At 44.1% G+C, this 14,870-nt stretch overlaps 1 protein-coding gene across 1 annotated transcript in view; it reads left to right on the top strand.

The window, feature by feature from the left end:
- Nucleotides 1–807: 807 nt before the first annotated feature.
- The window catches only part of SESN3 (sestrin 3), a 60,916-nt gene continuing 46,853 nt past the window's right edge, over nt 808–14,870 (top strand). The window contains exon 1 of the mRNA XM_053385648.1: nt 808–1,024. Within this exon, the coding sequence (XP_053241623.1) occupies nt 923–1,024 (102 nt within the window). The 5' untranslated portion in view covers nt 808–922. The remainder of the gene's footprint in view (nt 1,025–14,870) is intronic.

Below are 14,870 nucleotides of genomic sequence, written 5' to 3'. Positions count from 1 at the left end.
TTCCAGAAGGCAGAAAGAGATCATTTCCAGGGTGCGCACTATCCTGCACTATCTCTGCAGCTTTCTTATGGCACCTGACAGCATCGATTTGATCTAAGGTGGGAAGAGTGCAAAGCAAGAGGAAGTTATGTGTTTTTAAATACTGGCGGGTTTGTGGAGGGTGTTTGCAGAAGAAAGAATGTAAATGTAAAAGCAAAACCAGTTAATAGATTAATATTTTTGGGGGTCCTGGGTCCCGGCCCCACATTGGGCAAAAATATTCCAGCATTGCAGGGGTTTGGACTAGATGACCCTCGGTGTCCCTTCCAACTCCACCATTCTATCATTCTGCCTCCCTTTCCTGCGCCTTCCAAAGCAGCAGCAGCAGTAAGCACTGAGAGACGGGGGCGTGACCACCTCGTGGGTGCGTTTCCCCCCACCTCCAGCCCATGGACATGGCCCGCGTCCCATTGGCCGAGGGAAGCCCCGCCTCGCGCCACCTGGCCCCACCTCCTCCGCCCCCTTATAGGTTGCCGAGAAGCTCCCTTCTTCTCTCCGCCCCGTTTGCGCGACGGCCCCTCCTCCAACTCGGAGACTGCCCGGAGATGGGGAGCGGGAGAACGCTCGGCCGATTGGCTGGCTCTGGCCGGCGCCTGCGATTGGCCAGCCGGGGGTTGCGGGTAGGCGTGGCCAAGGCGATTCGATTGGCCGCGGCCGAGGGGTGTGCGCGCGAGGGAGAGCCGCGGTTGGTGGGCGGGGCGGGGATGGCAGCGGCTGTTCCTGAGCGGCTGAAGCCAAAGCGCTTCCAGGGGGGCGGGAGGGGGAAAGAGGAGGAGGAGGAGGGGAGCGGCGGATGGGGGCGGCGGCCGGAGGCGCTGAGCGCTGAGCGCAGGCAGCCGCTGCAGCCAGTCGCCTTCCTCTGCCCCCGCTGGCTCCGGCAACCATGAACAGGGGCGCCGCTTCTTGCCCTTCGTCCGTCCCCGGCGGCAGCGGCCACGGAGAGTGCCGGAGGGTCTGTAGCAACTGCCGGAAAGTGCTGAGGCAGGTGGGTGTACGTCGACCCCCGTCACGTTCCTCACACAAACACACACATACACCCCTCCGCGCGTGCGCGCGGTGCTGTGGAACGTTGGGGAGCAGCGCGCGCGGGGATCGGGCGGTTGGTGGGGGGGGGGGGAGCCCGATCGGAGGAGGCGACTTCTGCCCGAAGGCGCTCGGAGATGCTGCTCGCCTCTCCCGATTGCAGACCGTTGGGCTGCTGCGCTCGGGCCACGCCCCCTCGGCCAACTCTTATAAAGGGGGGGGAGAGGGAGGCGCGCGCCCCGCTGAGGTGGTGGTGGGGGGCTCTTTCACCTTCGCGTAGGGCTGCTTGTGTACGTGTGTCAGTCAGTCAGGGTTATCCTAAAGCATATATTATAATGAGGCGTTATATGCGTGTAAGTGTGAAATCTAGTCCCATGGGCATGGCTGACTTAGGTCTGCTGGTTTCGGTGGGTCTGCTCTGGGGAGCAGTTAACTGGGATACAAAACTGTAGCCCTCCTCAGAGTAGACCTACTGAAGGCCCATAGGCATAGCTGACATGGGTCTCCTGGTTTCAGTGGCTCTACTAGTGAGTAGAACTTGGACAGCGAGGGGTTGCCTGCAACTAACTTCTAGGACCCTCAGAAATGAATGTATCCAGGTTAGCCATGTCCATTAATTTCAGTGGGTCAGCTCTGAGCAGGACTTAGCTGGGATACAACCCAATAGCCCTCCTCAGAGTAGACCCACTGAAGTCCCATGGGCAAGGCTGACTTGGGTCCCTTGGTTTCAGTGGCTCTACTTATGAGTAGAACTTGGACAGCTGGTGTTGTCTGCAACTAACTTCTAGGACCCTCAGAAAGGAATGTATCCGGGTTAGCCATGCCCATTAATTTTGGCGGGTCTGCTCTGAGCAGGACTTAATTTGGATACAACCCTATCTCTAAATACATACCGGTATGTATATATCAAGAGAGCAGTTTGTGTGTTTTCCTATCCAGTAGTAAAGCTGTATAAAATAGGTATGATTTGCATAGTACAGCTGTGTAAAAATAATAACCATATCCAGCTGGATGTAGACTTAACTGCAATCCTAACCGTTTTTTTGCTCACAAGTAAGTTGTGCTGGTCCCAGTGGGGCTTGCTCACAGGTAAGTGGGGTTGGGACTGCAGCCTTAAGTTAGCCATGCATTAGCCCCATTGCAGTCCATGGGACAACTGAGAGTCCTGTCACCACATTTACTTGGGACTAAGCCCTGTTGAGCTCAATAGCACTTACTTCTAAGTAGATGTGATGTGGTTAGGCTTGTGGTGTTAATTACAACTAAGAAAAGTCCAATCATTTTTAATGAGGGTAAAGCGTGGCTAAATTAGTCTGGAGCCAGCCCATTATTTTTATATTACAAAGTGTATTGGGCTGGCTGCTTTTAAGTGCTAGCTATATTAAGGTTATTTGGTTGTTTTAAAAAGTTTTAAAACTGTGTTCTTTTGTTTATAATGTAAGGTTGTTTATAACTGCATAGTAAAGTAGGATAATACTGTACATATTATATGTATATATATTGTATATTAAAATTGCATAAAATATGCATATTATCATTTTAATACAATGTATGCATAGTTTATTATTTGTTCATGTGCTTTTAGTGTGACTTGTTCTTGAAAGGTGCTCAGTGTGGTTACAGTTGGTACTGAACCACTTAAACAAAAGCATAATAATAATAATAATAGCAATTGATAAAATTGTATACAGCCTGGCAACATCAAAAAATAGCCGATCATGTTGTCAGTAAAAGAAAAAGGGGTGATTTGGTGGTGGATTGGTTTCACATACCATCTAAATGAATATAGTGCAATAGGGTGTGTGTCTTTGTGTTTGTGTATAGAATATGGGTGACATCTGATTTATACAATTGCCCATTGAGTTTTTAATGGGTCTCCTCTAAGTATAACAAATACAAATTTGCATGTTTACTTGAAAATAAAGCTTCACTGAGATCAGTAGGCCTTACTTCCAGATAAGAAAGTATAGAATTCCAGCCCTGGCGAATGTTGTCTTCTGTTTGTAATCATTGTACTGAAGAAAAAAAAGGTTCAGTGGGATATGTCAGAAAATATTTACCAGTAAATCTCAGAGCTAACCTAATTGCCTTAATTAGTTTATATATAATATGCCTATATATTTCCATTGCTTAGAAGTAAATGATGTGCTAATGCTAAAAGCGCAGGTTAATGACTTGCACATTTCTGACATTTACTGTGGGCAGTCCTCCAAAAATCTTAAGAATTGCTAGTAAATGCTAACATTCACTAAGTCTGACACTTACTGTAATAAGTGTATACTTTTCTTTCTCTGTGTGATCCTGTTAAAACAAGTACCTTTAAACAGTATGGTAAAGATAATCACCTTTAAACAGTGTGATCCTGGGTGGGCAGGGCTGAAAGGAAGGGAACTGAAGGCAGTTCATCTACCTCCTGGATTCTCCAGTGCCCTGAGAACAGAGGACGGCTCTTGCTCACCTTTGTCCTTTTCTGTTTTTTCTACATCCCCCAAAACCATTCACCTCCCATGGGAAATAAAGGGAATGAAACTCACTGTTGTATGTGTGCTCCTGGTTTGGAGGTGTGCCAGGGGAATGGGAAGGCGTTGGATCTTTTGGATCCAAGCACACCCTTGGCATGCCCACCCCCTTTTTTTGCTCTGCTGAGATCAGTTCTGACAACAATAGAGGAAGGGCTGTGGAAGGTTCCATAGCAATGGCGAGGTGGGATCCAACACTGGATCTCCCTCTCCAAGGTTGAGGAGTTTTCTTTCTGTCCTTATAAAGGGTGCTGCAATGATTCCTATGGCCCCTGGGATATCCTTCCCAGGGTTTCAGTGTCTAGTGAAATCAGTTAAAGGGGCTTGACTTTGGCAGGGTTGTGCTCTCTGTACTTGGTGTGGTATGTGTCTGTATGAAATTCTAATTTTGCTGTACCTTTGCCTTCTGTATCACTACTTCACTTATCCATTGGAATTTTTAAAATATGTCTTGTCCCTGAAGTCTCAAGACCTTCAAAAGAATAAGAAAAAACACTGTCTAAGTTCTATATTTGGTTTGTGCACCCTCTTTCCAAAGGCGAAAGGAAGCTAGAATGTGGCTGAAGTTCAGGGGTAGAGCATCTACTTGTCCCAGGTTCAATCCCAGGTGTCTCCAGGTACAGTTAGGAGAGACTCCTGTCTGGAATTCTAGGGAGCCGCTACTGGTCAGTCTTGACAAAACTGAGCTAGATGGATCTGACGGTCTGACTCAGCAAAAGGCATCTTCCTATGCCCCCTCCCTTTTCATAGCTCCAGGTTGAGCTTCCTCCTGCCACCCAGAAGATGCTCAAAAAAATTCCACTTTAATATCAAGTGTAGCATGCATGTACTTTAAAGACAAATATTTATATGTAGGTGTTTTCATGAGTTTCTAGTTTCTCTCCTGCTTTTTGCTTAATCTTAATTGAGAGGTCTTGATTTACTTCTAGAAGAAATTCAGGTTTTGGCTGTGGTGTAACTTTGTGGGAGGCTGCAAAACTGATGCGTGACGAGATGATTTCTCCTTGCATTACTGCCCATCAAAATATTTAATGCCTAAGCTTATGATGTTGACTGAGGACTGGAGTAAATTGAAGGAGTGGATAATGGTGGTATAGTTGATGGTAAGGTCAGACTGACTGAGTGGTTTATCCTCCTGGATATTGTTATCAGCGCAAAGCCTATGGGATAGTTTGCAGAATAAATATAAATTTTATTTGTGCCGTAGACTTGACAGTCTAACTCAAATTGCTCCCCTCTTTATTTATGACAGCTCTGTCCCTTCTAGTTAAAAAAAGTGAGGGGGGGATCTTGCAATTAAATGACCTAACTTAGTCATACTCGTTTTTTCAGTGGGTCTGCTGGGTGTAAAACTTAGCTATCATAGTCTCCCCGTTACCATGGAAATAGGATATTTGCCCCAAGTAATCATTGAGCCACACTAGAACCCTTTTTGGGGGGTTGGGGGATAGATTGTAACTAGACACATATATCAGACAGACGCTGAATATGCTTCATCCTGTAAGATTGCAGCCAATACCAATGATGTCACTAAGCAAACCAGGGTTTTCATTGGTTTCAGTGTTGTCAGACTAGAATGCAGAGAATACCCTCCAGCCTTAATGTATGATTGAAGCAGAAACCTCCTACCTTCTAACTATTTCTCCCTTTTGTATTGATATTGATTCCTGTTGGTTTTGCCTCTGCAACACTAAGCCTCAGTTCTGCATATAATATCTTATTGAAGACATGCCGCAGGAGAGAGAGAAAGAGAGATGGACTACATCTCATCTTCCTTATCTCCACCCACATCTGACACACATTTTTGCAAGGAGCACTGCCCTCTTCATAACCTTGACTTCAGTGTGTGGGTCTGCTATGAGGGTGAAGAAAGAGAAGGGGAAGGAAACTTTTATCTTTTGAACTGTATCCTCTCTGTATATGTAGAGTATGTCAAAATAAATGCCTCCCAACTCTATATAATCTCCCTGCTCTTTTTTATGCTTACACTTTCTGTAGCAGCTATATCTGTATTGTGTGTCTGATTTTAGATTTTGTCTCCATGACAAATCTCTTATTATTAGATCCCCCTCCCCTTTCTGTATATGAACATCATGTCTGTGTGTGTACTCAGAAAATCTGGCTTTCTTGGAAGCTTATTGGGGGTTCCTCAGTAAAATTACTACAGTAATGCCAAGCAAAATTCTCTAGAAGATATCTTGCCCACATCTTCTGTTGAGTGCTGGGTATGTTTTACTGGCAGGGTTTTTCAAACATGGGATTCCCCTTCTAACTGCTCTCTTCCTCCTGCCTTCTACCAGTAGGCATCTCTTTGGTAAGTGAATGAATGGGGGCTCCTTGCACACAGCTACATGCATGCGGTAGACCGGAGCAGTACTCCAACACTGGCATTAGAAGAGGGCATTTCAAGCTTCCTTGTGAATCCAGCCAGCCAGGGTACAAAACAGGAGTGGGAAGAACACCTTTGACTAGAAGCTCCCATGTGCTGCCTGCTTCTCTGCAGCTGCCATACTTAGCAATTTGAGGGCTGCAAGCTAATCCTCTGTTGCTGGGTGTGAAGCATCTTTGGCCCTACTTGCTGCAAGATTAGCTCCCTGCCTAGAACTTTGCAGTTCCTTCACCTCAGTGTCTATGTCTCTTCCCTTTATGGAGGGAGGACTGTACTGTGGCACAGTGTGCATTTATACTGGCCAAGTGGCACCCAGTAAGGGATAGGGGAGAAATTCTGTTTGCATTTTAATGCAAAACTACCTTATTTGTACTTCCCGCACCCCTCCCAAATGTGAATCCGAATGAAGCTATCCTTCAAAATGTGCACTTTTCTGAATTTTGCAATTCAGTTTTCCAATTAGATAATGTGCACAAAAGCATGTGCATAAAAATGTATATATTGGTGAAAATAACATAAAATATGTTGGGGTGTATTAGGGAACAAAATTACAAGCAGAAATGTATATATTAGGAGAAACGTACAATAAAATGCTGACAAATTATTGTGATGACTTTTTTTATTAAGGCGGCTTGGTCAGGATTACATACATTTCATGTAAGGTCCCAGAATACCAAGTGATGTGTGGAGATTTTGAGATGGATATTATTCAGCAGATTGATGCACTAAGGGTTACTGGATGATGGAAAAAAGTGGTATGTGAAAGATACAATACCCTAATTCTTTGCAGTTTTAAAATTATGTAATAATGTGCTCAAAAGAGGACCAAATCCTGCTGGTCACATAATCTGATGCTAGAATCATGAATCATTGTCTGTATGTAGGAAGGCTCCCTTGTTAGTGAGAATCTTGATTCCTAGTATGAATTCCTTAAAATGCAGTTTTTAAAAAAATGGTGTATAGATGCTGTTCAGATGTAATAAGTAATATAAACATGGCTGTTTTTGCCTGTATAAGGATGTTGCAGAAAGTAATATTTCTAGACTGAACTCCTACTTTACCTGGGAAGTTGTGTGTTTGGGGTAATGAATGAGTATATTTTCATCCTTGGATCCCTTTTTTAAGGAATAGCTTAACTATTTTGTACTGTTGAGGTGATTTCTGATTTATTGAGATGTGGGTAAGTAAATTCCTATGGCAACACCTCTCTGATACTTGATCTCTGTGTCATGTACATTCTGTTTAAAAAGATCAATATTTATTATAGGCTGCCATTCAGGTGTTAAACCCTTCCCCAAGCTTCCCACAACATATTAAAAGCATAAAATTCATAATGTGATTATAAACTGTGAAACCACACAATCCGTAAAACACTAAAACAACTAAAAATATTATAGCAACAGCAATAAACAGTATAAAAAAACAAGTGGCACAGCATAAAGAGTTTTAAAAGAACAACAGCTGTGAAATACAAAACAGCTAAAATAGCAAGTGAAAGCATTTTGCAACAAAAAAGTCTTCAGGCTGTTTTACAAGCCATCAACATAGGGGCCATATGAATATGCCTAGGGAAGGGGTTTTGTTAACATGGGACCACCTCTGAATCAGTGGTACAGTTAGCATCCTGAGAATATCGTTCCTCTCTTTCTTGAGGTGTGGTTCCTAGCCCTCATGGCTGTGAATAAGAGGTTAAAAATAAGCTGACTGTGTTTGGAAAATAAGCCAAGAATTGAATAGAGGCCAGTTGGCTACCTGTTACTCCCCCTCCCGCTTTTCTGTGTGTATCCAAACTGAATGATGCCTCCTCCCTTTTCCTACGTGCCTTGCTTCTGCAGTCTTCGTTACCACAGTATGAGTAGTCAACAACATGCTCCTTTGCCTAAAAGGGGAAAAAAGTACTTGAAAACCTTCAAAGCCAATGCAATCAGGCAAATTAAGTTAGTTTCCTTATTTTGATGGGTGGAGAAATGGAGGTTGACTAATGATTTGGGTGCAGGTCACGCACAGCTACTTTTCCTTACCCTCTTGTGGCAAAGTTATCCATGCATCTCTTGTCACAGTTTATTTTATTACACAGTTTATTTTATTACATTTTTATCATGCTTTCTACCCCTGAGGGAGATTTGAATTGACCCTAAATGCATATAAAATTCATAAAAAGATGAAAAAAGAGTTTAATAGAAATGCCAGAATCTTGGCAGCAGCATTAATACTGCTAGTCTTTTTGGCATTAAATAATAAAATAATTTAAATGGTTTTCAGAAGGCAGATGAGGACCTTTCCTCATAGGAAAGCTCTTCTGAGAAGAAATGTGCCATATCTTAGAAGGCCCTGCTTCCAGTGGATACTGGCTTTACTTCAGATGGAAGTGTTTCCTGGAACAAGACCAAAGTGACTGAAGAATGGGAAGGGGTCAATATGGGAAAAAGCGTATCCTGAAGTAGTTTTAGGCTTAGGCCATTTAGTTTTAAGTGAAAGAGCCAGCAACATCTAAAAAAACATGTTTTTTATTTTCTTAAGACTACCTCAAAGTGGAATTATATGTTGCAGTGAATATGAGGCTTCCGCTGAAGACAGTAGCTGCATGTTGAATTTCCCACCACCTTCCATAATAACAGCTAATTGAATTCTCCATGTGTGCTGACATCCTTATGAAGAAGTCTGTTGCATTGCCCCTGCCAGTAATGGCAAGTGATTTGGTGGGGGGTGGGTTAAAACGCGTCGTAAAAATTGGGACACATGGCTAGTGGGTTGAAGGGATCTGGTCCTGGCTTGTTAAATGACATTAAACCAGATTTCCCTGGTTCAGTCAGAATGCGGAATAATGCAAACCATAAACTAAACTCCAAAGTGATGTACAAGGAGAGGGGAGGCCTTTTAGATAAACATTTGACTGCAACGCTTGTTCACCACGTCAAAACCTTGGTTTATGGAGCCCCAAGCCGAACCAGACACATCTGCCACTATTTCTAACAATACTAGCTATCCAGCAAGCCACCCTTCAGGAATATTCTGATTGGTTAACCTCCACTCTGTATATCTGATTAACTGAGTTGCCTCTTGTTTGTCCAGCGCAAATGAATTAAAACTGCTGAGCTGGGCAGATCTATCAGCTTGGAGCAACTAAGGCAAATGCGCTGTGTATGTGTATGTTTGGCAGCCTCTTTCTAATTATATCTTTGTACCAGGATTTTTTCTTGTAAATATGAAGAAAGCATGTAAGTCATTGCGCTCAAATATTTGCACTCTTTGTCCCAAAGCTGTTTTTCTTTTTCTTTTTTTCTTGCTCTGTGGGTCAGGCCAAGTGCCAATCAAAGTTGTTTTTCAAGCCATGCAGTGAAATTGTAGAACAGCTCCGCCCCCCCCCCGCCCTGCTGTCTTCCAGAGAAGGGTTTGGCTTTTGGAGAACTGGTGTGGGGGAGGGCTGGGTAGGATAATACACACTTTAAAAAAAAAAGTTGACTGTCTGTAGGCTTATAAAAATGTGTTTTGTGCTAACAAATGTGTATGTTTGGTACGTGCATTTATTTATCCCTCTCCTCCCCCTCTTCTAAGCTCTTGGATCATATTATACATCATACTTGATGTTTCTTCCTGCTTTCTAATCTGTGAGAAGTTTCATGGATTTGAGAAGCACAGAGCAATACCATTGGATTTAACTGTTGCATTTCTGGGCCAGGTGTTCCTGTTGGGTGAGTTCTCCCCATCACTCTAGAGAAGCCTTGCTCAACCTTGTGTCCCCAGCTGTCGTTGGACTACAACTCCCAGCATCCCTAGCTAGCATGGCCACTGGTCAAGGATGATGGCAGTTAAGAAAGGCTGCTCCAGAGTATTGTGGTTCATATTAGTTCTGCCCCATCCCCAAACATGGGTTTTGCAAGAGGGTGGAAATAAGCTGTGAGCCAGGGAAAGTCTTGCATACTAGCTAGATGGTCTTATGAAGGCCCACCCTTATTATAGCCCTGTCCCAAGCTGTAGTTTGGGAAATACAGTGCTGCATTAATTTGCAGGGTTGTTCTACAGATCACAGAGTTAATGGGAACAAAGTGATCTCAAAACTCCCAAGGCAATATATGTTTTCTAAATAGTGGTGTTACTTTATGTGATCAAACCCGTCCTGGTATATTGTCATCTATTTTTGTGGGCATTTCTAAGTCACGTCCACACCATGTATTAAAGCACATAGCGTTCCCCAAATAATCATGGGAACTGTGGTTTGTTAAGGGTGCTGGGAATTGTAGGCCTGTGGGGATAAACTGCAGTTTCCAGGATTCTTTGGGGAAAGCTGTGACTATTAAAGGGGTATGAATGCACTTTCATACTGGTTTATAAATGTCACGGTTCCAGATTGAAGACTCCTTGGGTGTGGAGTGCTGTGAAGTGTTGAGGCTATTCTTAGCACAGAATTCCCAGAACCTTCACAAAAGCCATAATTCCTCAGGGATCTTTCTGGGAAGTACATTTTTGTGAAATTGGTTCTAAACTGCTTTAAGATGTGAAGTATAGATCTGGTGGTCCTGTTTGTCAGACTTGGCTGGAAGCCCTGAGTATGTTTGCTTAAGAGTAAACCTCATTAAACTCAGTAGGATTGGCTTCTGTGTAAACATGCATAAGGTAGGTTTGCACGTATTGGCCAACTTTAGAGTTGCATAGTGAGAGCTTGCCTTTCATGTTTCATTTCTCAGCTTCTCACTAAGTAACCTGCAGGCCATATTGGGCTTTCTGAAGTCTCTGCATCTTTGTCACTCCCTAAGCCATCAGTCCAGTCTGGGCTGTCAAGTTTTCTTGGGATGCACTGAAGAGCTAGAAAAATCATACATGTATGAATTGGGCAGTAACAGCTAGTGTGAGCATCAGTTGCAGGGAGCGACCGTTTTAGGCACGTCCGATATGTGTGTGACCTTGCTGAACCTGAAAGTGACCCAAAAATGTCACAGAAAGGGGCGGAACAGGGTGTTTGCTGGCATTTTCAATTGTGTTTCAAATATACATGGTACTTTGGAATGTTAAAGGTAAAGGGACCCCTGACCGTTAGGTCCAGTTGTGGCCGACTTTGGGGTTGCGGCGCTCATCTCGCTTTGTTGGCCAAGGGAGCTTCTGGGTCATGTGGCCAGCATGACGAAGCCGCTTCTGGCGAACCAGAGCAGCGCATGGAAACACCGTTTACCTTCTCGCCGGAGCAGTACCTATTTATCTACTAGCACTTTGACGTGCTTTCGAACTGCTAGATTGGCAGGAGCAGGGACCGAGCAACGGGCGCTCACCCTGTCGCGGGGATTCGAACCGCCGTTTGGAATGTAACCCCTGTGTAAATTGGGAGTTGTCTCTACATACAAGTTTCATGCCCCATCCCTGCACCATTGGGTGATGCATTGTGAGTTCAAGTTCCCATGGGGAACTTGATCCCACAGCTGATCCCTGCAGAAAGCAGCTATGTCAGCCGTATGCTTGGGAGCTGAGAAGTGCTGACCACAGGGCTTGCAAAGCACTTTGCACAGTACTTCCCAAATTCCCAACAATCAGCTGGTTGCCAGGCGTTTGGGAGTTGCTGAGCAAGGCCAGTGCTCAGCTTCTGAAGTGCTGGGCGTAGGACTGTCAAACCCCCTTGCTATGTGGTTCACAATGTTGTCAGGAGTTTGGGAAGCACTGCTCAAGGGGACTTTGCCAGGTAGGTGAGGCATCACGTGATTGATGCGTGGGTTGTCCCACCCACCTGTCAGAGTTGACCCTCAGGAGTGGCCAGAAAGGTTCCTCTTCCTTGATCTGAGGAAATCACACATGCACGAACGGGGTGCTAGCAACTAGTGTGAATATGGCTTGATTCACAACTCACATGCCATTGTAAGCCAAATTATGGTTTATTGGGATCATGTTGGCAAGTGGCTTCCAAAGAGGTTGCTTTGCTCCTCTGTTTTTACTCAGCATGTCATGGTAGTAAAGAGGACTGAGGAGGAGGTGGCTAAGGGCTTCTCAGCAGGAGCCGGCGTGTTCACACGGTTCCGGGAAGCCAGAATTAGGCCTGGTTCACATGCCACTGTAAGCTAATCAGTTGCAGGGGAGAGTGGCAATCTCCAGAACAGCGAGTCAGGAGTCAAGCTGAAGTTAATCTATGGGGGTTGAGCACTAAGGGCAATTCCCAGCATTGCTGTTGGGGGGGTGGTAGTGCAAAAGAGGAAGTACCTCAGAGAAGAGGTACTTCATAATACTTGGGTATAGAGTCACTGTTGTGGTCTTTAACAAGTACAGTCGTACCTCCGCTTACGTATCCCCCCGGTTACGTAAACTTCGGGGTATGTAAGCAGCAAACCCGAAAGTATATTTCCAGGTTTTTGCCGCATGTGTGCGCGCAGAAGCGGTCTCTCCAATTTTGAAAAGCTCAGGATCTGGCCGTACCTCTGGAACAGATCCTGTTCATAACTGGAGGTACCACTGTAGAAGCTTTACCACTCACCTAGCTTAGCCACATGGGCTAGGATGGGGATTAGTGTTGAATATACAGTGGTACCTCGGGTTACAGACGTTTCAGGTTACAGACACTTCAGGTTACAGAGTCCGCTAACCCAGAAATAGTACCTCGGGTTAAGAACTTTGCTTCAGGATGAGAACAGAAATTGCGCGGCGGCAGCAGGAGGCCCCATTAGCTAAAGTGGTACCTCAGGTTAAGAACAGTTTCAGGTTAAGAACGGACCTCCAGAATGAATTAAGTAATTAACCCGAGGTACTACTGTATAGATTGTATGTGACTAGGGTTCCTAACTCAAGAGTGCAATACCAAACCAGAGAATGCCTGCAGATAACTTTTTGTGACATTGAAGACCAACCCAAAAATTTATTGCTCGGAAGCAAATCTCACTGAAATATTTAGAAATTCTGAGTAAATATGCTTCAGATTGCTTGGTGCTGTATGTCCTGGTGATGTTATAGTTCTGAGCTGGGATTTGATGCCAGGTTGCAACAATTGTCTATTTTGGTGACCCTGAGCAAGTTGCTGTTGCATTTGTTTTCCAACTGCAAAATATCAGTAATTGTGACCTCCCTCACAGGGTTATTGTGAGCATAAAGGAGGTGATGACATATTTGTACCCACCCAGTGCCTTGGGGATAAGGCATGCTATAAATCTAATTAGTGAAATATGTTTATTTGCTCCAGAAAAGTAGGTTATATAGAGTGGGACAAACATGGGGTGACATGCAAGTTCTAATAAACTGGTGTTTTACTCCTGTCCAAAATTAAAATTAATTTTATTTAGATACTTTATTGCCTTAATATAATTTGTACAGCACCTAGCACACCATCTGTACTGTACTTTAGTAATAGTAACAATAGGAGTGTCTCCACATATAATTTTAGCAGTAGTTTGCTTCTAATTCAGACGATGCTTTGACTTTCCCAGGGACTATTTATGGATTGCTACGCAAATTACTGCTGTTCATGCAAACCATTGGAGGGTTATGATTGCAGGTTGGATTGCAGTGTGCAATGTCTTTTTAGTTACCACATTCCAGGTGACACAATTTGTATAATATGGAAATCCTGTATTAATTATGCAAAGATGTGCTGAATTGGCATCCTGATTTCCATGGTTTCAATATGCAATTCTTCTATAGTTCTGCCAACTTCCAGAAGTAGGGATGGCTGTTTTATACATTACCTGGCTTTGCCTCTGACCATACTCTCTACCAGAAGCCATAGCAAATCCTGGCTGTCTCTAATCGTGTGTTGGATGCATGTTTTCAGCTGCTGGTTTGTCACATTCACACTGTATGGTTGCAGCTGCTGGCATGAGACTTAAGTTTACCCAAGTATGTACCTTAAGCATGTGTGAACAGGCTGAGAGAGAGAGGAGATTGTGGAAGGATTTCTTGCTTAATCTTTGTTGCTGCTGGGAAGAGGGGATTCTTGAGGCCTTGTTGCTCTACTTTAATGGCACAGCAATGTTTGCTGAAGGTGTTGGTTGGTTCAGTTTCCCCCCTATTTTTTCTTTACTTTCCCACATTCCAGAGTCCCCCACCACCCACCCCAGTCTCTTCTTGGGCATTGAGTCTAGCTGAGTATCTCCTCAACAAGCTTTGTTGAAGCAGTAGGGTGGGCTAACAGACTGTTCAGTGTCTGGTGAAAACTGATAGGCTTTTGCAATATTCATAGTGGTGGGAGATCGACACTTGATCTCAGTCCCATATAATCTTCTTAGGCACACACATACACACACACACACACACACACCCAAACCTGCCTTGAGCGCAATCTAGGAAAGCTTATTTTCAGTTACCAAGGACCTGGCAATTACAAATACAGTGGTACCTTGGGTTAAGTACTTAATTCGTTCCGGAGGTCCGTTCTTAACCTGAAATTGTTCTTAACCTGAAGCACCACTTTAGCTAATGGGGCCTCCTGCTGCCACTGCACTGCCGGAGCACAATTTCTGTTCTCATCCTGAAGCAAAGTTCTTAACCTGAAGCACTATTTCTGGGTTAGCGGAGTCTGTAACCTGAAGCGTATGTAACCCGAGGTACCACTGTACTGCTTAAGTAGCACGGTGGGCAGAAACACTGGCATCTCTGTTTTTTCATCACGAGGCCTTTTGAATGGTTGATCAAGAAAGATAAGACATTCTATAAGGATTAACTGATTGAATTTGCCTGTTCAGAGTAGGCTGTGTTTAGAATGGGGAATTAAGAATGCTGCCAAATATTTTACTGTTTGGCCACCACCTCTGTCATCAAGGGATTACATGATATACTTTGTTTTAAATGTGCCAGGAATTCAAAGTGCTGCTGAAATCTAATGAAAGCTTAAATAATTAAGTGTTCACCACTAACTTTATTGGTCGTCTTCATGCCGCACACCTGATAAAACACCTATGGCTTCTTTGACTAGAAAGTTAGTTGTGAAAGCTTCT

Source organism: Podarcis raffonei, chromosome 4 (genome assembly GCF_027172205.1).
Source record: "Podarcis raffonei isolate rPodRaf1 chromosome 4, rPodRaf1.pri, whole genome shotgun sequence".
In the NCBI taxonomy this organism is placed as follows: Eukaryota; Metazoa; Chordata; class Lepidosauria; order Squamata; family Lacertidae; genus Podarcis; species Podarcis raffonei.
The sequence above is the reverse complement of the archived record's forward strand: the minus strand, read 5'-3'. Positions and strand labels throughout refer to the sequence as shown.